General features: G+C 38.9%; 1 protein-coding gene across 2 annotated transcripts in view; it reads right to left on the bottom strand.

The window, feature by feature from the left end:
* SMAP1 (small ArfGAP 1) overlaps positions 1 to 24,644 on the bottom strand; it is a 114,501-nt gene that overhangs the window by 3,272 nt on the left and 86,585 nt on the right. For both annotated transcript variants that reach the window (XM_060235596.1, XM_060235606.1), the window contains 3 exons: positions 9,571 to 9,701; positions 4,917 to 5,082; positions 2,239 to 2,567 (listed from right to left, as the gene is read on the bottom strand). In XM_060235596.1, the coding sequence (XP_060091579.1) occupies positions 2,239 to 2,567; positions 4,917 to 5,082; positions 9,571 to 9,701 (626 nt within the window). The remainder of the gene's footprint in view (positions 1 to 2,238; positions 2,568 to 4,916; positions 5,083 to 9,570; positions 9,702 to 24,644) is intronic.

Below are 24,644 nucleotides of genomic sequence, written 5' to 3'. Positions count from 1 at the left end.
GTGATCTGCTTTTTGCAATTCAGCCATATGATAGTTCTAGTAACATATGGATTGGCCTTCAGTTACAATATACAGATTTATACTCCAATGTTAAGAGATAAGATACATCCTGAACTAGAGATAAGATACATCCAGAACTAGATGCTGAATTTCATTTTACTGTAGTTCAAAGATATTTCTATGAAGTGCACTGTCAACACATTTTAATTTTAAGCATCTTACAACCAGAGTATCTTGCTGTGCAATCCTTAACCATGTTTACTTGGAAGTCCCACTGAGTTAAGACTACGGACAATGTTAAGTCACAATATACCGGTGTTTTCAGTAAGTAAATGATTGTAAAATGTGATAGTAATTTGAGTTAGAGGCAATTTGCTAAAATCTAGATAGCTTTAAAAAAAATCATTGTTAAGAACATTTTTCCAGCCACTGTTGTAAGCACAGTTTGGTACAATTTCATATCATTCATGCAAACAAATTCAAGTTGAGCATGAAATACAATGGAAATTATTCAGACAATGTATGATAGGTCATTACAAAATTACTAATTCTTGTATACATTTTATTACTGTTTTTTCAATGAACGCCTCCTAAAGCAGTATCTTATGGATTCCTAAATTACCCTTAGGAAAAGATTCTGCAATGACAGCCAGATGGCTTATTCCAGTCCATTATCCCCCACACAGGCTTTTCCCAGAGCTGTTTTTAGGACAGACACATCTTGTCTAAGATTTCACAGAGCATGTCTGCACCGTCTTTCCTTGAACTGCAGCTTTGCATCAGCAACAAATAGATTGTGAGGGTATGGATGGCTGATGCAGAAGAGTGCATGCTGGATCCAGGAAGCTGGCAGTCATTGCATTATTTGAAGAAGGATACTTAGCCACAGAGAAATGGACTCAGACTGGAGCTTGCAGACCAAAACCAAACAGTTCCATATGCAAGCCCTAGGCTGATGGATTAGCACTTTTTACAGCTATTTTTCACACCTGATGGTTTTAAATTCAAACTGGTAAAAATTACTCCTTAAAATTGTCCTAGCAGTTTTGATTTTTGTAAAAAAAAAAAGCTGGCTATTACTAATTATTATTAAAGGCTCACAGTTTCATTACTGTTACAAGTGTAGTGACTCCTCTCCTTGACAGGATCCCACAGCACTTTGTAGTCGGCAATAATCTGGGTAAGGTGTTTCTCTGACCTCAACCCACACAAGTATATTGCAGGGCAATGCGGAATCCAGCCCCTAGGAAGTATTAAATAAGCTGCTCTGGCAATATAATTGGCCCTTATAAAAAAAAGCTTGTTGAACATTAAGTTTACAACTCAATGCTTACAGGGATTTTTGCATTGTAGTGAATTGGCTACCAACAGCTCATAACAGTGTTCCTGTGGGAACTGCAAAAAGGAGCCTGAAAAAAGATCATGAAAAGAAGCTACTTTCCACAAATCCAAGGTGTAGGAATAAAAGAGTTCTTCTATCATCTATTTAAGACAATAAGCTTTTCAGAAATTCAGTACTCTACAGACTGCATGAGAATTATTACACCACAAAAGGAACTGTGAGTAAACAAAGATAAAATAGTCTGCTACATGCGTTCTCAGGACCTAGCATAAATAAGAGAACCCAACTAAATGGGGTAGGCAGTAACTGGGCTATTTACATATGTACAAAAATGGTTGAAAATATAAGTTTTTCACTCTGTATAACTTTAAAGATTTCAACTACCAACATGGAAAGCTAGGGGGCCAATTAATAGCGCAGACCTGATCAGTTAACACCCTAATGAGTCCACTAACTTTGACACTGCAAATTCTTAAGATTCTTGCTTCAGATTACCAAAGAGTCAGCAAGTATTTCAACTACACACCTAAGGCAAGAGTAGAACTCCCCCTCCCCCCTTAATGTGGGTTTGTTAGATTCAGATGGGTAGCCAAGTTGGTCTGAAGCAGAACAAAGTGTGAATCCAATGGCACCTTTAAGCCCAACTCAAGTTTTATTTAAGGTTATAATATAAGCTCTCATATGCATGCACTGGACTCAGATTTTGTTCTGTGGACCTGATGTGTCACTTTCTCAACTGGTAACTGTTCTGGAATGCAGAAGCAAATCCAAATGTGACCAATATAGAAGGACCAAAACTTCTAGTATTCTTTGATACTTGCATCTGGAATGTAACCTTAACAGGAAATGGGTCTTCTTCCCACACCCTACAAAAAAAGAAAGAAAAACATTTCTACCTGAGCGAGGTTCCACTGAGCTTGCTGATTTTGCTGCATACCATATTTATTCTGGGGTGAGGCTACTTGTCCCACTGTTGTTCCTTGGGGGCCAACAACGTTTTGAGGAAGTCCCAAACCAGCACTTTGTGCAGCCACAGAAAAGCCATTGGGCATTCCCATGCCCACCAACATTCCTGTGTTTTGTCCTATGACAGGCACTGACTGTCCCATCATGTTTCCCATCATTCCAGGGGCTGCAGGCACAGGTACTCCCATGGCTGGAAAGCCTTGAAAATGAGTTGATGGTGGTGCAGTGAAGGGCATAGACTGTGGTCCCATGAAGACCCCTGTATTGGATAGAGGAAAAGAACAAAAAAGACAGTGAATTTTATTATGTAAGGAACAGCTTAAATTCTCTAAGATAATTTTGCAAAGATGTTTTACCCACACACAACTTCAGTTCCATATGGCAAAAAAAGCCAGATAGTAATCCTGTTCAAAAATTACAATGAATGCACGTACAATCAGTTTTGCCATTTTATATGCACTGAATAATTATCATGTTACATTCCGTGCATGTACAGCTGAATGTGGTTAAAATCATGCATTTGTCCAGGTACAAGTCCCCCTGTTATATCTGCAAAGTGAATGCACATTGGTGCTCTTTTACAAACATTCATGCATGCTTGGTAACATGCGAGCAGGTTTTATGTGAGCTGGGAATGAGGAGATATCCTGCAGGTCTTGCTTTCTAATTGCCATGTTCATGAAAGTTTGCAACTAACTTTATAAGCCATATAAATTTTAACAAAAGTTAGCACAAGGGTACAAAATCCCTGTGTTGCTTTTAAAAATGTGACTGTCTTTTAGGGTGCTGATGAGGATAAGATATTCATTCCACCAGACATGACTGCTAGTTCTTCTTCCTCTTCTGTCAGCCACATGGTCCTCTCAGTCCTGCTTGGCTTAGATACAGCATTCTCACACTGAGGCAGTAGTGACCTAACAGGAATGAGGGGTGGGAAGGGTTAGTTGCTTTATCTGATTAGCTGCATCTGCTACAGACAAGCTTGGGCTGTTATCAGAGGTGACCTCAGACCACCTAGAGCAGGAAATAACTGCTTCAGGCAGGCTACTGGTGGGCTGCAAATTATCTTGATAGAGTTGCTAGAATTTATTGTGGTTTCTAGTTTAGCTTTTGAACAGTTACCTTTCCTCCTGTTTCTCCAGTACTGGAGTTAGATATTGAAATTCTGTTACATTTGCTCTGTGGGGAGTATATAGCTAATAGGAGAAGTGTTAGCTAGATGATATCAGTGCCAAGCAAAGCCAAGTTCTTTAGCATCCATTCTTCTGTTGGATTCTTCATGTTTTTTCCCCACTTGCTGTGCTGCTTCCATTCCTTACACTTTCCTATTTTGTCTGGTTTGTACTTCACCCTCACTTTTGTTTCTGCATTTTTACATATCATTTTTCTTTTTACAGTTGCCTTCTTTATCCCTTTTTGTCAACAGCCTTCCCTGGAAGCAAGGCCTTAACTCAAATCAGAGATTCTCATACTGCAGCTCTAGAACATCTTCTGATAGTAAGATATGCAACAGTAATACCTAAGAGCAGATATGAGTATATGCAGAATACTTTCCCTTTACAGCCAGCAACTACTCACTGGAGGAGAGACTCTGAAATTACCCTCTATAATCTCCAAGTAGGGTTGACCTGTGTGGCATTTCTCAATTAAACACTCCCTAAAAGAAAGACGTGTGAAATGGAATGGTAAAAAACAGCTTAAATGGACCAACAAGACTAGGACCTTCTCTTATGGTTGTACTCCAGTATCCATCTCTCCTTTCTCCAGCCTGGCTCCAGAAAGGTCCTGTTAGTTCTATGTGCAAATATTTTTGTATCCATGAATAAAGGACATATCTGATGTTTTAAAAAATGATGCATAGGATGGTATCACCTTGCCCAGATTGAGATGAGAACCAGTGTAGTATATTGCTTAAGAATGTTGGATTTTCATCTGGGAGACTCTCTCATGCCCTGAAAGCTTGCTGGGGGAACTTTGGCCAGTTACATTCTCTCAACCTAACCTACCCCACAGGGTTGTGAGGATGAAACGGAGGAGAGAAGAATAATGTAAGGCATGGGGGGAAATTGTGGGGTATGCATGAATAAAATAAATGATAGACACTGTTCCACCCTTTGCCCTTCCCCTGACACTTGCCTGGTTTGTGAAGATTTGCTGCCTTCTGGAGGAAAGAAATGCTGCTGCGCAGTTTCCTAGGCAATTGGGGACACTCGCCTAGCATCCCATATAATGCTACTTGTTTGCACTGTGCAGCAGCAAGAAAGGGAGGGCTCTTTATGCAGCCTTGGCAATTTAGGGAATATTCTTTTGCCCAGCAGTAATGATAGGGAGGGGCAGCTCTGCAGTCCATGAATAAGACTGCATGTTCAGGGGGATTTTAAGAGTCTCCCTGTCTTTGTACATCGAAGAAATGTAGCATTAAAGGAAAACAACCACTCTCAACTTTAAAAAATCATGTTTTGTTCTTCATGCTTAAGTTTTATTTTAACCTGTGTAGAAACAGGAAATTAACATGAGTACATGCTTTTTGAAGGAAATTCCCACCTGTTGAATTCTTACCACTGCTTTCAATTGAGTTGCTCTGAAAGCAGATTTGGAAAGTAATTACCTGGAGCATTTTGCTGGGGCATGGTCCCTGTGCCATACAGTGACAAGATGGAGTCTTTGGAGAGCAGTTTCTTTGCTGACTCTTCGGATTTTGTTTGTTCAGTGAACAGATCAAGGTCCCCCGATGCAGCAGACAAAGTGGCAGCTGCAGGGTTAGTGGAAGCACTCTGGGAAATAAAGGTCAAAAGAAGACTGCTGAAAGAAATTACACTAGAAGAAATGCTAGCCAATGTACATTTCAATCTTAAATTGAACAAAACCCTGTTTAGTTACAAAATTAGTACTAAACGTGCCAATTTCAAGGGTCATAAGAATCTGAAAGCTATACAGGAATAACAGATGTGTTACAAATATACAGACACAGAGGAATTTCAGTGCATACATACAAAGAACACATTATTATTCATTTCTTAATGTTTTCCTTACAGGCTTCATAAATTGCAATGATATATTACTAAAATTATGAGGAAGCTTATTCTGTGAAGCAAAATCAAAACAGTTCCACACTATGCAAAAACATGTCTCCACATAGTTGATCCCACAGCAAACTGCCACAGGAGATGGTGGCAGCTACAAGCATAGCCAGCTTCAAGAGGGGGTTAGATAAATATATATATTTGGCCACTGTGTGACACAGAGTGTTGGACTGGATGGGCCATTGGCCTGATCCAACATGGCTTTTCTTATGTTCAAACATGTAAAGTGTGGAGTGTGTATGCATACACATGGGAACAGTGGTTGAGCCACAGTTGTACACCGGTGTTGTAAGAAATGCATGTATATATCTATGTTTTCCATGTTTTATGAGCTTGCTGCAAGAAATATTAGTGTAACACCAGTGGACACAGTAAATTTATTGTGTAAGTTGTAGAGATGTCCCTAGATAGGAACTAGAAACTCCCAGAACACTGAAAGATGGTGTCTTTTACAACATGACTTTTTCTACTGTTGGTAAAGAGAGTGTATGAAAAAACATGGTGGATCTATGGTATGCAACATACCAGCTGATTTTCAGAATTTGCCAAACTTTACAAATAAACTTTGAAAAAATCAATTACTTCTTGTCAGTCATTCTTTTAAAATAAAGGGTTACAAAGAAATCATAAAAGTATGGCTTTTTTCAGGATTTATTTTAAATGTTATTCATGCATCTTTCTTGTCATCCCCCCCCCCTCCCAGTAAAAATATTTCTTCCACAACTCACTGGGGAGTCCAATCCAACTATTCAAAGAGTTAGAGAAATTGAATAGGTCAGGCTAAGTAACAGGTACCTATATTTCTCAAGGAACTTGAGAGCTATTACCTTCCTAAGCATGGAGCAAAAAGTAGGACTGTGTCCCTGCAGTTAGCTTTCTACGTAGTGAGATTCAAATAGGATTCCTGCCTAAAAGGTTTCATCTTCTCCACAGCACTCGCAGATTTTGAGTGGCATTTTCGTCTATGATTTCCTTGTCTCCTTGTTACCTTTTTCAAATACTCTCCTTGGAGACTGCATTACAGTGGAAACCACCTTCCAGAGGATCCAACACACAATTTGCTGATTCTCAAAAGCAAAGCAAATGATGGACAGTTCCATCAATTGCTACTTCCATGAAACTTGAACAGCTTAAAGAGTGAAATGAATTTGCGCCGTTTGATGATAGGTCACCTAGCTTAGCCCTCTGTATGTGTCTGTCTCTAGATGAGGTGGTATGCACTTTCTGCAGCAGGATTTATGGCTCATGCTGTGAATCTTAGAAAAATGTCTACCAAAGTCATCATGCAAGGCTAAAGAAACCTGCATATAAAATTCCTTTTCAACTGCTGACAACAATTTAGGGATGAAGGGAAATCTCTGTTGTGAGAGACCAAGCTTTATTTCTAAAAACATTTTACCACTTGAAGTGCCTGACTTTCCTTTCTATATTAGCAACGAATAGGTTTCTTGCATGAATCAACCTGGACACACATCAGTAACTGAGACAATAAAAACAGCTGGATTCATTTCTAAGAAAGCATACACAAACATGAAGTAACTTTGAAGAGCTAGCTAGATTATACTTTTCACAAAATAGAACACAATTTTTTTTTAAAAAAGCCCTCATTTAGTAAATAAAAAAATCAGAATTATCTAATACAATAAGTATTAATTAGCTAAAAAATATTTTATGCAAACATCTAAAGTAAAGTTTGGATTCTCAAAGGCTTCAGATGTGTTTTCAAAACACACAGGAATCTATTGCCCCAGGTACAGCGACATTGTACAAATTCACAAGCTGAATGGTTCAGTAGTTTTTGTCAGGAAAAACTGCACCCTTAGAAGCCAGAAATTCTTACATTTTTATGAAGTCAACAGAGCATGAAGGAAAACATTTTTCCACAAACTATAATATATCTATGGTAATTTTTTTTAAAGTATATTAACACATAATTTAACTGCATCAAACCTTTTTTCCTCCAATAGGTAGTGAACTGATTTATCTCAAAAAGTTTATAAAATTGTTTTATAAAATTAACCACTAGCGATGAATGGATATAATAGAAATGATATCAAGCCGTTTAAGTACTGTAGTTAATTCTTCTCCATTCACAATGACATGCTTTATACATAACAGAAATACACCCACATACCCTGGCTAGGAAAAGAAATATTTTCACAGCAATAGTTTGTTTTGATTGAATCACAAACCATGACTGAAATTCTCCTAAGGAGTGCAGAGATTCCGATGGAACAACAAAAGCATTTAATTTCCTAGCTCTGCAAGGGCATGAATAAGGAATATGCAATCCTCAGGATTCCACCAAGCTCCTTCCTAATAGTCAAACCATGGTTTGGTATTGTGTTGCATGTGTGTTTGTATATATAAATATATAAGCAAAGCCCTGCTTAAGTGAAAGAATGTACCTCAAGCAATTCTGAACCAGACACAAGTCAGTATAAAATAGAATTTAAAAGTTTACGTGCATTTACAGACTGGCAGTTAAACTATGTTGAAGTAGATTTAGGTGAGTAGCTGTGTTGGTCTGAAGCAGAAGAACAAAGTTTTAGTCCAGTGGCACCTTTCAAGACCAACAAGGTTTTATTCAAGGCATATGCTTTTTTTGTGCATGCACACTAATCTGAAGAATTTCTTTACATTAGTTATAACTCACTGAGATTTAAGGCCAATAACAAATCAACAGGATGATATATCTTAACAGCTATGAATAGGACAAGGATTGCAGAATCTGAAAACAAAGCTGCAGCCTGGACAAGGCATATGTATTAAACATGACATGTTAAAACCATGCACAATTGTGTGTGTGAAGTGCTGTTAAGTCACTTCTGACTTATAGCAACCCTATGAATGGCCTCCAAAACGTCCTATCATTGACAGCCTTCCTCAGAGTCTTAAAAACATTACATTAGTATAAATACGGTGCATTTTTCTGCATCAGTCTATTATGATGCAGCATTAACTTGCTTCTCCGGTAGCAATGCTAAGTCCAGTATAACTCCTAGGCTCTCAACAGAGTCAGTAAAGGTCAACTGAGCACCATTAGAAATGTGCACCAATGCTGTTGTTTAGGACTGCAAGCTTCCTAGCCAGCGTTACCTCATTCTTGTCTGGGTTCTTGTTCTTACTGAAATTATGTGAAGTGGGGTGAGCATACCTGCAGTTTGTAGGATCTTTTTTTTTATCTATATGGTTTGACTGCGGCTGGACACAAAATGATGTCCTAACAGGTGGAACCAATTACCCAGGATGACTAGAATGTACAAGAGCAACTCTACTTACTATAGATCTCCTAATTCAAAGTCAAAAAGATGACCGGCTTCAAAAGTTCAGCCACAGACAGCACCATTGAAGCTGTGTGGCAGTGATTAAGCACTAAATCCACAACAATTTTTGTTTATTTGCAATTTTAAAGGAATAGCAGCTTGAATTAACATCCTGAAGCATAACGTTCTAGTTTACAGCTGGAGAACACAGACTGAAATATACACGTTGCCCATGAATCCTGCAAATAAGTAACGTAAAATAAGATAGAACACATTGCTATCCCTACCATTTCCATTAGAAAACCAGACTAACAACAGCCCAATCCTGTGCATTTTCACTTCTTCAGATCTGTTCTCAACACCCCCTTTTTGAGGATCTACATTGACTCTCTCCATTACTTTGCCATTTTCTTTTAACAATATCAGCAATCTTGAAAGATTTCCTTTAACTACAAGTTATTCATTATTGGGTAGGCTATTAATTGCAGATGTTAGGACTACTTTCTGCTATTGGGAAACTGCTGTTCCCATCATAGGTAAAACTACAGCTGAACTGCCTCCACTAAAAACTGTGCAGTGATGCAAGGTGATGTGAAAGAGTTGTTAAAATGCCACTGATTTCTTGATGTTGCAGATACCAAGTGATGATCAGGTATTAACATTTCATAAACTATTAGCATTCTATTCTTCAAGCATGAGAAGAGTAAGATTTCTATGGTGCTCAAATGAAGCACCACCAAAAGAAAGACAACAAATTCCTGCCTAAATATTTACAATATAATTCTGAATAGCCCAGATCAGCTTGATTTCATCTGAGGTTGTAAATTCAGCAGGGTCAGCCATGGTTAGTATTTATATGGAAGACCACTGAGGAAGACTAGGGTTGCTTTTAAGTAGTAGTTTTTCTGCTTACCTGCGAAGGAGGTACAGAAGAGGCTGGCAAGGGATTAGAGATCATTGGGCCAAATATATCCAGGTCATCATTCAGAGCTGCAACAGGAGTGGTGATGTTTCCATTTGTAACAGCAGAATCAGCAGGGCCATCTTAAATGACAGCATTTTAGAATGAAAAGTATTATACCAGATTTTAATAACTGCAAAGTATATACACAACAAGCCAATTGAACAAACCGCAAATTCTTCAGGAAATTGGGAAAAACATGAAACGAACCACCAATTCAGGCAATCCAATGAACCATGAAATGAACCACCATTTTTGTGTTCTATGCTCATCCCTAGTTACCAGATTAATAGCTTGATGAACAGAAACAGCAGATTATCAACATCTTCCTTCAAATCATCAGTTTATGAAACATCCCCAAACTAGTTTCTTCTTTGAGTATCAAGATCTTAATATCCATAGTTTATTACCATAATTAGGGGCATCAACTCTTGGTTCACTGAAGACTGCAGAGTATTAAAAACTCAACTGCATAATATCTATAGCCAATTTCAAATCTCTAACAACCCCTCTTCTCTTTTAGAGTACTTCCAGGTAAAAAAACAGCTAAGGGAGAGCATGACAAGGAAAAAATTAGAGTATTTGCAGTGGGATCAACTATACCAAGCCACTATTCGAAACAATTCTAAGAAGTTCTGGGCTATAAACTCAGGGTCTAAATGTGTGGGGCCTCTCCCCAAGTCTGTGATTCCATCGTGCCTGGTTTCAATATTTCTCTGACTTGTTTCAGCAAAACCAAGATTGTACCATTAAGCCATGTGATTTTTATGATAAGGACTTACCAGCTTGGCCACCCGTGACACCAGACGGAGTAACAGAATTAATAAACCAACTGAAAACTGGGAAAGCTCCCGGTCCTGATTTGATTCCCCCAGAGCTCTTAAAGTTAGATCCAGAAACAGTGGTCTGTCCCTCTTGCTTCCCTTTTTACCATGATTAATCAACCGGGCCTTATTCCTGATGCTTTGCGAAATGCAATTGTAGTCCTGATCTACAAGAAAAGTGACTGTACAAATCCTTCTAATTACAGGCCAATCAGCCTTCTTTCCATTATAGGCAAAATATACGCCAAGCATCTATTAACTAAATTAACTTCTTGGATGTTCCAGCAAAGAGTCTTAGGTCCTGAACAAATTGGGTTTAGTAAATCATTGTATCACTCAAGCATATCTGGCTGACAAATATACTACCCCTAGGAATTCCAAACTTTATGCAGCTTTTTTGAACCTTAAAGGGGCATTCAACTTTGTAGATAGAGAGCGACTATGGATTAAACTCCATCAACTGGGCATTGATAAGAGACTTCTCAAACTAATCATAACTCTATATTCCTCCACCACTTGCCAAATCAAAACTTCAACTACTTGGGAACTGACACCTAAAATTCCCTTCAATAAAGGAATTAAACAAGGATGCATATTTGCTCCTTTTTTATTCAATCTATTTCTCAATGATTTGGCTCCTGTACTAACAGAAGTAGACTGCCATCCCCCAAAACTGGGCTCTACGCGCATACCCATCTTGCTATACTCAGATGACACAGTACTCCTTTCTCGTACGAGGGTTGGGCTTAAACGATACTATACGCCTTGAATAGATGTCTGGTTTTTTCAAGAAAACAAATTGCATCTGAATTACGAATAATCTAAGATTCTGGTTTTTGCTAAGTCTTGTAAAATCCACAAATGGCTATTCGATGGGAAAGAAATAGAACAGGTCAGGAATTCTAAATACCTATGACTCCATTTTAGTTACAATATGTCCTGGTCATGTCACCATAAATCTGCAGTTAACTTAGCAGCCATTACTGCATCAGTCATTTCCCGGTTTTTCTTTAACAGAGGCAACCAGTTTGTTCCAGCGGCTTTAAAAATCTATAAAGCCAACGTAATCCCGCAGTTATGGTATTCCAACTCGGATTAGTGCCTTTGGGTCTGATATCGAAAGAGTTCAGTCCAAATTTGCTAGGAAAATTATGGGCCTACCATGCTGTGTCTCATATGCCACTCTTTGTCTAGAAACAGGCCTTAATATGTTAGAAACCAGAGCATGGCTTATATCAATCAAATATTGGCTACGTGTGCACTATTCTGCCAACTTTGGGAGTTATTTATATAGGATTGCTGTCTGAATCCTCCTTGTGCAAATGGATTTCCTGCATAGAGAGGAAAATAATCACCTTAGGTTTGTCTATGGATTCTCTTTACATGCTTCCTCTTACAAATGCATACTATGTAACAAAACGCAGAATTTTAGATAATGAATTACAAAAACTAATGAACTAGTGCTGTGAACAAATCTTGCTTCCCTCTGAATTTTGGAATTTCCCCAACTATTGGTCATCTGCCTTCTTATTTACCAACTCTCCATGTTCCAAAATTGCGTAGAGCATTTACCCTTGCTAGATGCAATACAATCCCATCATCAGTTACCTATGGTAGATATTAAAAAATCCCACTTCCATTAAGACTATGTATATGTAATTTAAAACAAGTTGACTCATTGTCCCATATTCTTCTTTATTGTCCCCTATATGATACTATACGCCCTAGGTTTCTAGATCCAATTCTGTTCAATATGACAGGCTGCTCAGATGTTGTAAAGGTTTGCCATCTTCTGAATGATTTGTCATCTGAAATAACAGAAAGGGTTGCTTTATCCTTGAGTCTGGTAATCAAGGATCAATTGTCCAATGTATAGCTGCATATGACTGTTTTATTATTTCTGTAGCTGTTTATTTGTTGTTTATAATCTGATATATGCCAATAAAGGCTTTTGATTGATTGACCTATTATTGGAATATGTTCCATTGGAACTTACTACCTCAGATGCAAAATAAAAGCAACTTGGAAATATCCTTCACTGTCCGCTTGATTCTAGTGTCTATAAATTCTGCATCATTTAATCTACTGTTTATTTAAGTTCTATAAACATTTTTATGAAATGAAGTGGCACAATATTGACAATTCATCACCCACTCACCCCACCAAATCATGCATATTATAGTTGATGGCACTTGACCCAGGACAGAAGGCTGAGTTACACCATATCTCCTCTTTCTGTTTCATTCAGTTTAGTAACTTCTGTGAACGCTTCAATCCCACGTCTGAGAAATTCTTCCTTAAGCACAGTTAATACTTGCAGTTGTACAGCACTTTCAGTGTCCAGATAATATTATCATACATTTACAACAGTTTTGTAAGTCAGGCCAGTATTATCCCCAGTTACAGATGGGGGACTGAGAGAAAATGGCTTATTCTGACACCACTTGGTAAATCTGTGGCAAGGACAAGATATGAACCACCAACCCTCAGATCATACTCTTCCTGTGTCCTATGTGTCTCAGTATATTTATATGTCTGCTGTTATTACTGTCCCCAAATGAATAATTAGACAAGGTTTTTCTTAAGCACCCAAGAAAATGTGAGGAGGAATTAATGGGTACACCCCCCCAAAAAAAATATTCCAGCAAGTGCATGCATACCAAACACACACAAAGTTCAGGGATAAGTTCTTGTACAAATGTTCCCCTCTGCTGGGAAGAGGGCAATAAGGGAAAGATCCATTATCCATATGCCCATGGATTGCTGGATTCAACCCACTGTCTCCATCCTGAATCTATGTTACTAAATTTAAAAATGAAGCACCTAAGATTAAGGATTATGGACATTCTTGTGGAAGTAAAGAAAGCTGTGGAGACCTTCCCCAAAAGTCAGGTAGAGACTTGATTTTGTACTACTTGGAACAATGTATCTTAAGATACTGGTATTTTAAGTAACTTGTGAAATGTACCAGTTTCTTTTATTATGAAAACTTTATTCTGAATCATGTTTATTTGCATATTTTGTTACTGAACGTCTGCATTAGCCTAAGTACAACAAGCTGTTGTGCTTTATGGACTATTTTATTGAGAATAAACAGAGAAGTTCAAAAAGGTACTTTGAAAAATTTGATCCTCTGGAACATATTGGTCTCCAAATGAGGAGAGTCTCACATCATATTTTATAAAGCCTAGCAACCAGTGGTGTGGTGGGATAAGAAGTTGGTATCATATTATTCTTGATGGTAGCAACATTTATTGCTATTCACCCAGATAGCCAAGCACTTCCAAACAAAATCACAGGGGCACTATTTTACTAAGGCTGATATAGTGGCTAAATCAGGATCAGCAGTGTCACTAACAGAAAACTAAGGGCAAAGTCTAGCATTTCTAAGAGTAAGGGTGAATATACGCTTTCCACCTTCACACTTGAGAAAGCAGAATCCCAAATGCAAACATTTGATCCTTGTGCAAGGGATATCTGCAATTTTCAGACTCTCGGGAAAAAATTCCTTCATTTAGTGAAGCGGGAAGTCAGCAATTCTCTTGACCTCTCTTTCATACCTTCCCTTCGCAAGGCAAGATCATCATACTGCTTTCATCCTTCCTTCACTCAAAGATTTTAATTTCACTTGTAATGAGCATGGAAGAATAAGTGTGAAGCAAAAGAATACCATTTGAAACTGTTATTTGCCACACTACCAAGATGGACATTTGCTTTTTCTAGCATTTCACAGTCAAAGTAGGTAGATGGTAGCTCTGCACAAAACACTAGCTGGCTGACAGCAAATCTTTGAAGTGAAATAGTGATTCTGTTTTAAAGTTTCCCTTTACTTATATTGCTAATCATGAGGAATTCTTAATATCTTGTAATCCTATATGATCCACAAGAGTTCATGTGGTGACATATTGTTGGTGTCTTTGAAGAATTAAAATCTAAGCATATGGGACAAAGTTGCTAGACTTTTGGACCGGGAAGAAGAGATGTTGCAATATGGATGTCTGAAAGATCTACAACTTTCACATTATTTGTAGTTCAAGGAATTTGAAAAAACAAAACTAAATATACAGAATGACACGTTCTGCAAATTTTGACTTTTGAACTCTCGGTTCTAGTTTTAAGTAGATAGAAAACAGAGCTATTCAGAGGAAGAGAACCAGAAAGCCCATTTTGAATTTGTACATGATCATTATTTGATTCAACTGAAGTATTTTTACAAGCACAGAATAAAGCCTTTATGAGATACTTTCACTATGAATAATAATAAGCCCTTCGGTGGCAAGTGAGCAGCACATTCCAAGAGTCACAGGGGTATTTGTTCATGCTCTTGCTAACTTCATTTTTCTCTTGTTATGATAGTAAATGCAGAAGCACTACTGCAACAATACACTGGGGATTCTACACTAAAGTCAGGCAATCAAAGTTGTGGTTCCCATAGCAACTGTAACTGTGCCACAATTTATATACTTATTAACCCACAAAGATTAACACCTCACTAAGGCACAGAATTCAGATATGTGCAGAAAAAAACAAACACATCATAGCCATGTAAACCAGATCTATTTTGTAAGACTGGTGGCTTTTGTTATTTCAAGCATAACTCTCATACTAACGGTGAGATCCATTATTCAATGCCCCCCCCCTTTCCTTTGGAGAGAATAAACTTCAGGGCTTTCATAAGAACCACATATAGGACTTGTGAGAGAACAAGTGAGCACAGTCTGCCCTATGCTAATCCCTTATTTTTTTCACATGGAACAAAATATTACTATGTTCCCCTAAACTATGTTGATAGCTTCATGATTTTCTAAATGGAAAGAGATTTCTTCTTCCTCAGTATGGTCTACATCCTGGATTTCTTAACTAAAAGTAAAGAACAGCAGGTCATTCAGGCAGTTCTTCACAGAAAACAATGGAATATCTGCTTGTCCTCCTTCCACTGAGGAAGATAACTTCTAGGACAAAAAGACTGCCATATTAAGTAGCTTCCAAATTTCTCTGGCCATCACGAGTTCCTTTCTTTTCATTCTAAAATGAAGAACTGTATGTCAAAAGCGGTAGAGGAATCAGACACATTCTTGGTATTGGCTTAAAACATTTCAAAAATTGCAATAAATGTTCAACTTGTTATTTTTTCCATTTTAAATATATTGAAATGTTTGATATGTATGAAGAAAGATACATCACTTTAATCCTACATCTTAAACTATCTTTGTCACAAAGTTAATATTTTTACTGGTAAAAAATAAAGCTACTGGTAAGAGTTCAAGAAAAGTTAGTAGAACTGGAAGCAATGTTGACAAAGGCACTATAAATCCACAGCCGCATTAAAGGTCACACTGAAATGATTAGTAGCCATGGTGCATCAGGCCAGTGGCCCATCCAGTCCAACATTCTGTGTCACCCAGCGCCCAAAACCCAGTGTCAGTCATGGCAAGTTCTGAGTCAAAAAGGATATGTTGCCCTCATGCCCTGCTTCTGAGCAGGATTGCTGTTGGAAACCAAATGTTGGATTTAATAGCACTGGTCTAGGCTAGGAAGGCACTTCCACAGCTACTTGAATTCCTTCCTTGACACTCTCTCACATGTTCTGGTGAGGAAAACAAAGGGACAGCATCTCCATGTTTGTTATGCCATAGATGTAACAACTTTAAAAGTAGAATCCTTTTTGCCATCATATTTTCCAAGTTATTACTCCTGCAACCATAGAACCAATGCTGGATTTTTGGAACTGTGAGACATCCTATTAGCTGCTCCACAGAACCTTGAGGAACATAAAGAAGCTGCTCACTCTGAAAGCTGTCAAAAAGCTATTCTTTCATAAGCAGAAATAATTATACTAGGCATGAAAGAGCTTCACTAAAATGCACCAGTTGGTCAATTTGTTTGATCAGCAGTCATATTTCAATATCTACCAAATTAAGGTTATATTATCCATAGCCTAATACAGGGGTATTATGATACAGACTAATTTGTTTTCAGTCCCCTTCCTAATCCCCAGCATTGCATTTGTCTTTTTTTATTGCAATTATATGCTGAGATGACCTCTTCAGTGAGTTTTATATAATTTATTTATTTCCATTTATGTTTATTGGATTTATATCCTGCCCTCCCCGCCGAAGCAGGCTAATTTATGATGACTCCAAGATATCTCTTCTGGTCAGTTACTGCCAGTTCAGACCCCATCAACATATATTTATAGTTAGGATTTTGGGCTCCAAAATGCATTACTTTACACTTGCTCATGTTGAACCTCGTTTGCTTTTACTACCTCTGTTACTTTGCTAGTTAACGATGCAGGCCTTTATACCTATTCGTACCTTTCCTAACTTGCAGTATGCATTGTATCTGAGCTTCCAGTATTGTAGTTTTAAATGGTCTCCAGCTTCCCAAAGTGATTTGCCACTCCTTACCATTCCTTCCAGCTTCTTCTTTACCAGCCCCCTCATTTGAGCAAAGTTACCCCTTCTAAAGTTAGATGTGGTTGTGTTGGGTCTTTTGGAGCAACTCCCTGTTTACATAAATGTGAAACTTAATAGCATTATAGTCACTGTTCCCAACCAGTGTTGTCACATTTACATCTCTCACCAGATCCTCGGTGTTACTTAAGACTGAATCCAGGATTGCCTCTCCCCTGGTAAGTTCTGTAGGCATCTGCTCCATAGCACAGTCATTGAGAGTAGGTAGAAACTCAATCTCTTTCTCCTGACTTTAACACATATTGACCCAGTCAATGCATTGGTAGTAAAAACCACTTATGACACAATTATTTCATATTTTCCTTGATTATTTTTCTGTTTTTAAAATCATTCTCTAACCTTTGATCTGGTGGATGATAAACTTCCAGAGTTAAGCTTCCTTTTGGGCCCACTATTTCCACCCACAGGGTTTCTGTAAGTGAAACTATTTCCCTTCAATTCTCAGTTTTACTGGAGTGTATACTTCTCGGACATAACAGAGCCACTTCACCTCTGACCCTTCCTTCCCTATCCTTCAGATATAATTTATACCCAAGAATCAGTGTATCTCACTGATCATCCTCATCCCTAACAAGTTTCTGGAATGCCCACAATGTCTATGTTCTCCCTTCAGTTAATTACTCTCAGCATTCCACAATTAAAAAGGATAAATCAAAATCTATTTCCAATTTTGATATTTATTTCCTTCACTATGTTTTTCCCTGATATTAAATCTGAACAAATGGTGACCATATAGACCAAGCTTGTTATTCCACTTTGGTCCTTCCATCTGTTAAACACTGTTCATTATGTTTATACTAATTTGATGCTCACCCTCTACCTGCATGAATGAACTGGTAGCTTCCATTTCAATGTATCTCAAGAAGTGCGTGTGCGCACAAATTATATCTTGAATAAAACTTTTTTTGGATTTAAAGGTGCCACTGGACTTGAATTTTGTAATGTTCTTCTCCTCTGACACTAAGCATTCCAACTCCTCCACTGCACCTTGGACACTTCTAGCATTTGTATATAAACTTCAGCAATTCCCCAGACATGTTAGGCCTGCAACTTTCCTCCTGTGGCCTCTAAACCTTGTCAGCTTTGTCATCATCTCAGCAGCCAGTCCTAATGCATTTCCCTCTGGAACAGTAACAGCTACCCCTCCAACTTTTAGACATGAGCCATCCCAAAAGAGAGACATTTCATCTCCTGTCGGTTTTCCCCAGGATCTAGTTTAAAAACTGCTCTGCCACCTTTTTGATTTTAAGCACCAGCAGCCTGGTTCCTCCTTGGGACAAGAGGAGGCCATCTCTTTTGTACAGGTCCTGCCTGTTCTAAAAAGCATCCCAGTGCCTAACAAACGTGAACCCTTCCTCCCTAAACCATCATCTCATCTACGCATTGAGACTCCTAATTTGTGCCTGTCTAGCTAGCCCTGTGCCAGGAACAGGCAGCACTTCTTAGAAGGCTACCTAGGAGGTCCTGGCCTTGAGCATCTTGTGTAGCAGCCTAATTTTTTTCCTCCAGGACCACACAACTATACTTTCCCACATCATTAATGCCAACATGTGCCACAACCTCTGGTTCCTCCCCAGCACTGTCTATCAGCCTATCTAGACTACACATAATGTTCACTAACTTTGTACCAGGCAAGCAAGTCACCCTGCAGTCAGTATGCAGATTCACAACCCATCTATCTACATACCCAAGAATCAAATCATCAAATACCAAAAGCCCCGCTCCCTCCCAAGGGATGGTTCCTTGGTGCAAAAGGATACCTGCTAACCAACGGTAGAAGGGATCTGTTCTGAGGGAACATTCCCCTTATCTTCAGCATGGTACCTGTTTCCCCTTGGCCCTCATGGTCCTGACAACTGTGGGGCTACCATCGAAGAAGTCCCTGAGGGTCTTATCTGTGTACCTAACCAACTGGTTCTGCTTTTCCCTGTCAGCCACCTTGGCGCCAAGGGCACAAACTTGTTCCCTGAGAACCAGGAACTCCTCACACTGTGCACATACCCATGCCTTCTGTCCAGATGGCAGATAGTTTTACATGTTGCACTCAGTGCAATACACTGGAGAGCCCCCAACCTCCTGCTGGCATTCTACCTTCATAATTGCTCCCCCCCTTTTCATAAATTTTATAAATCGATATTCATCTATGTTTTCTGTATGGCACATCTAACTGGGAAATGACGCATCAAATGGAAAATGAGTTTTGCTTCTTCCTGCAAGTTCAACCTTTCAACATGATGAAAAGGTAACGTTTTAATATTATGTAGTATTGCAAGACTTCCCACAAAATGAAGAGTACTGTTTTTTCAAACTGTCACTTTAAGAGCAAATGTATACTTGCAAATTTAAAAAAACTCAAACCAGGGATTCTTTGTGCCTCAGATCTATAATATTGCTAACTTCTGTATGCTCATTATGATGAAAGCAGTAACAATTATTTATCTGTAGAAACAAAGAACAAGGATGCTTAACTAGAAACGCACATATACAGTACACATTGACATACATAGAAGGGTAAATGACAAGGCCCACAACTGACTGCAAAGACACACCTTCTATCAGGAATACACGTGCAAGAATATTAAATATTTAGAGCAAGTTTTGTTTAAGAAAAGAACATTAGTGCTTTAAGGACAAGTAACTTGTTTATCACTCTTATCTACAGTGTACTCAAATCACAAATGTGATAATCTTCTATGGAACTCTTGAACCAGAGCCCCTGAGATCTCTCTGCTATATTTATTCATTGAGGTAACTCAAACCAGAATTATATCATAACAGCCTGAATGCCTTCAGCCTTTCAGAACCTGAACCTCCTCTCTTGCCATACTTTGTGGAAGAAGAGGAAATGTACAAATATTCAAGAATGTCAAAAGCTATCACAAGTAAATGTTCTCATAGAGAGTACTTTTTAATCAAATTTGGGTCAAAAGGACAGTGTCTTTCAGAAAATGATGCAGAGTCAGATTAAAAAGGTTTGCACAGCTAATTCAAGATATGAGAATTGCACATCACATGGGGTTGGGCCTGTATAAACTCAACAACATCTGCTATTACAATGGTTGGGACTATGCCACTACCTAACAGAGGCCATATTAAGAACAAGTGGGAATAGGGTTGCCAATCCCCAGTTGTGGGGCAAGGTATCTCCTGGTTTGGAGGCCCTTCCCCCGCATCAGGGTTACCAGAAATGTCTGCTGGGCACTCCATTATACCCTATGGAAAGCGATTCCCATAGGGCATAATGGAGAATTGATTTGTGGGTATCTGGGGCTCGGGGGGTGGCTGTTTTTTGAGGTAAAGGCACCAAATTTTCACCCAAACATCTGGTGCCTCTCCTCAAAACACAGTTTTCAAAAATACTGGACTGGGGGGTCCAATTCTATGAGCCCCAAAAGAAGGTGCCCCTATCCATTATTTCCAAACGGAGGGAAGGCATTTAAAAGGCGTGTGGTCCCTTTAAATGTGATTGTCCAAACTCCCTTCAGAGTTCAATCATGCTTGTTACACCCTTGCTCCTGGCTCCACTCCCAAAGTCCCCAGATATTTCTTGAGTCAGACCTGGCAATGGCAACCCTAGATGGGAAGGAGTAAAGAAAAGGCCAGATGAAGTCCAGCATCATCACACATACTACTGAAGGTTCTCCACTGTAACCACACATTAAAAGCTTCAGATGTTGCCTTCTTTACTGTGTGTACATCAGATTGACAATACAAACACTTTGGGAGATAGAGGTTTGCATCAGAATACTCATATCTCCCTGTTTTACACTCCTAAGACTCGACAAAACCTTAGAGATGCATGCAGAAGATTAAAAGACAAGTTTTAAAAAGTTCCCACATAGTCCATAATTAATGCCAATACTATTAAGATGCAATGTGCTTTCTCTGGCAGCACATATACTAAAATCTGGATAAAAAGAATTAAGATGAAGCAACATATATACAATTCAGGAACATTTGTACTGCGGCTCCTTTCTCTTTATTAATTTTATTCAACATTAAAATAAACCGAAATAGCAACTGAAATTTATGTTCCCACTACACAGAACAAAGGGTCACATTTAAAATCTAAGTTACAAAAAATAATCTTCAGATTCTTCAGCTTTATTGGGGGGGGGGGGAGCACAATAGCCAGGGATCCAGAGGACCATGAAAGCATATGCACACGAAGTGCTTCCATACACACACAGGCAGAGAGTTGCTGATTTTCTATTCCAACTGTACCTCCTTGCTTCTCACTGGTACCCCCCACCCAGATAAAACTTTTTTATGGGGCGGCTGCTGCTGAAATGGAACACTCAGAAGCCCCTGAGCATATGACGACAATTAAGCATCAAATGGTAATTATGTCATTTAAAGTAAGGGATTAGAAAAGACTGGCAAGTCTTATTGTTTGTCAAACCTTTAGTACTTGGTGACAGCATACTAATGGGTAGGGGACACTTCAGCAGAGTGAGGGCAAATAAGCCAATTTCATATATTTTGTAATTCCCTTAAGTTAGTTCATTTTGGTCAGAAGTTGAAAAATTGGTCAATTTAATATGGATACGTCTCCCAGAGCTTCCCTGCTTGAAATGCCCTTGACTTTTTCCCTTGAATTCTTCCATAATCATATAGCAGTTACTTTCTCAGGCCTAAATTAGTAAACACGAGGCTTCTTCTGTCTAATGTACTGAACAAAATGGCTTTTGCTAGGACACCTTTTAATTAAGATTAATAATTTAAATTTTATAAAGCACTTAAGAATGTGCAAAGCAGTGAACAGTTATTTATATCTTTGCCAAATATATATAATATATACACCTTAATCTTGAATCTTAATCCGTTTATGCTCTCATAACACATCCTAAAACACAACTTCTCCAGTTATGTTAACTGAATTCTTTCATTCGTTTGTCAATTTTTAATTGCATATTATAACTGGTATTCCCATACAGTTTACAGTCTTCCCCTCACCCCACTATCTAGATATCTAGCCAATGTAATAAGCCTAACTACTTGCTTTGAAACAATCACACAGAGCTATAATAGGCATAGACATAACAATACAAAAATTTAAACTATAGCATAATTTGCTTTTTTTAAACATCTCAGCCATGTTAGGGCTGAGGAATATGCAGGCTATTCTCTTGCCAAAAACAGACCATAAACTTGAACTAAAAATTATTATAATCTCATTAAGAATAAAGGGCACATTTTATATTCAACAAAAAAAGCCCTTACATTTAAGAATGTTGGAGTTTCAGCATGTAAATAAGCTATTTACTTAAAAGATGAAAGATAGGTTGCACTTTAGATTCAGCGATGGAGAAAAATGTGCCTCAAAGATCACATCCACTGGTGGTGTGAACATCCATAAACATAGTTCATAATTTAAATTCACTGTTGCCAGTCCGTGCGTGGCTTGACTGCTCTCTGGCTCTCTCCTTCCCCCCCCCCCCCACACAAAAGAACTCCCAGCCATCCACAGGGCCGAAACCAGAGTGCCCAGTGTTTGGGTGCTCTCTGGTTCTCTCCTCCCCCCCCCCCCCACAAAAGAACTCCCAGTCACCCAATGGGCTGGGCTAAAACACCCAATAAGCATGTGGCTTGGGCACTCTTTGGTTCTTTCCTTCCTCCCACCCCCTAAAGAACTCCTGGCTACCCACTGGCCTGGGGCTGGAGGAGCCAGTGCGTACACGGCTTGGGTGCTCTCCGGCTCTCTCCTTCCTCCCCTACCATGAAATTACTTCTGGGCATTCACCAGGCTGAGGCCAAAGTGCCTAGTGCACATGCAGCTTGGGCACTGTCTGGCCACAGGCTTCTGCCATTGGTTGGTCTGGCATTCCCTACTTAAGAAAGGCAGCAGCAAGCTGAGAAAGGGCAGCCAGCAGGTGAGCTAGTCTCCCGCATATGGTTGTGGGACTCTTCAGTATGGGCTTTCCTTCTCTTGGTTTGCTCTCCTCCAGCCAGGACAGCAAATTTAACTGGAGCAGTGGAGAAGAGCCACCCAATGGAGAGAGACTGACTGACTCTGCAGCGCCCTGAAGTTAGGCAAAGCACAAAGAAGTGGGACAAGACACATGTGCTTCTTGCCAGCACTACATCATCCCACAACAAGCCCCACCTACTGTGAAACCCCCACGTTGAAAAGCAGGTTTCCCTGGCATTGTAGCCATGCTCCCTAAGTAGGAAATACAATTTTTTTCGGACCGTGAACTGGGAGCTCGTGGCTGCCTTCAGCCCCAGCTGGAACACTGTTCTGTTGCATTCTGGCTCAAAAAAAGCCTTGGATAGATATATTGATAATTTTATATTACCAAATCAATTGATAGTTCATTTATAGCAGCTGTTTCAGACAGAGATGATGTTGAGTCAATTGCTATGCTTTCAGAGCATCATATTTGTTTTAATTAGATGTGCTAACTCAATACCACATAGTCTGAAAAATGTGTGAAACTTGAAAGATTCCCGCATTTCCACCAATGATAGCACAATGTGCAACTTTAAATTACATAAGCCTCATTTATTGGCATCTGATTTCCACAGTGGTAGTTTAGACTTCAGTATCTATCACAGGAGTCTGAACCTGAGGTATAAATACATGCCAAATTCCTACATCAAAAGCAGCATTCTTCATATAGTATACATAAAATCAACATGAGACAAATTACAGTCATTCAGATTGATCTGCTTTGTCAGTTTCACTCCAAATACTGGAGTCTCTCTTCCTGCCACCCCACGCCCCAAGGATGAATCTGCTTTTCCAGTACAAGCTTACCCCTTTCTAAAATGTAAATGTAATCATGTTTTTCAATGCCAAAATTTAGTTGAAGCCCAATTGTAGCTGAAAGAAAAAGATAATCCCCTACTTAAGCATTACAACTGTACATAATGGGCTGGAAATACACAGTGGCATTGGAGCATTTTAAATGTTCTCATAATGTGATATCTGTACATAAAAGAACTGAAAAGTCAATTTAATGTCAAATTTGTCTAAGCTAAGTACCCTGGCAGCAATGTTTCTGTGATCAGGTTGCATTTTCTAGAACATGTGGCGCCTGCTGACACCTTTCTTGGCACCCACCAAGTGGGTGGGGAATCTGCCCAGCAGGGCTTCTCACTGGTCACTGGAGATCCAACCGACTGTGTAGATCTTTTAAGTATGTTGCTTTGGAATCAGCTGCCTCCACAGTACAGGAATCTTCATGGTGTAACTTAAGGTAAACTATGTGTATTGAAGAAAATATTTCAAAACAGTTTGTTCATTTTAAAAAACATTGTATTATACAGATCTATTGCATGAAATGTTGAAGATTAAATTAAATTAAATATCTTTATTGCATTAGCAAAATATTGCCATAGCAATGCATGGACGTTGGCAGCTGGCTTGTGTCGGTGCTCCAAGGATTTCAACTTTTAAAAGGTTTTAATTAAGTTCCTTTGGCATAGAAACCTGTTTGTGTGCCTATGTTTACATTAGGAGATATGTATATATATTTTCTTAATGAAATGTTGAAGAGTTACTACTGCAGTTATGTATTACTTAACTTGCTGAGATTCTGTGGTTGGTGCTGACTCTGGCAGCAGCCATTTTGTGGTTGACACCCTCTGTGTCAAAATTCCAAATGTACTCAGTGGTAAAAAGGTTGGGCACCCTCATTCTAGAACTATGGTTATGGAACAATCTTAGTTTTGATCAAACTAGACCTCTGAAAGACTGGTTAAGCACACTGGGATTCGGAGG

The sequence above is a fragment of the Heteronotia binoei genome, chromosome 1 (assembly GCF_032191835.1).
Source record: "Heteronotia binoei isolate CCM8104 ecotype False Entrance Well chromosome 1, APGP_CSIRO_Hbin_v1, whole genome shotgun sequence".
Classification (NCBI taxonomy): Eukaryota; Metazoa; Chordata; class Lepidosauria; order Squamata; family Gekkonidae; genus Heteronotia; species Heteronotia binoei.
Note: the sequence above shows the minus strand (reverse complement) of the source record. Positions and strands in the feature narration are given on the sequence as shown.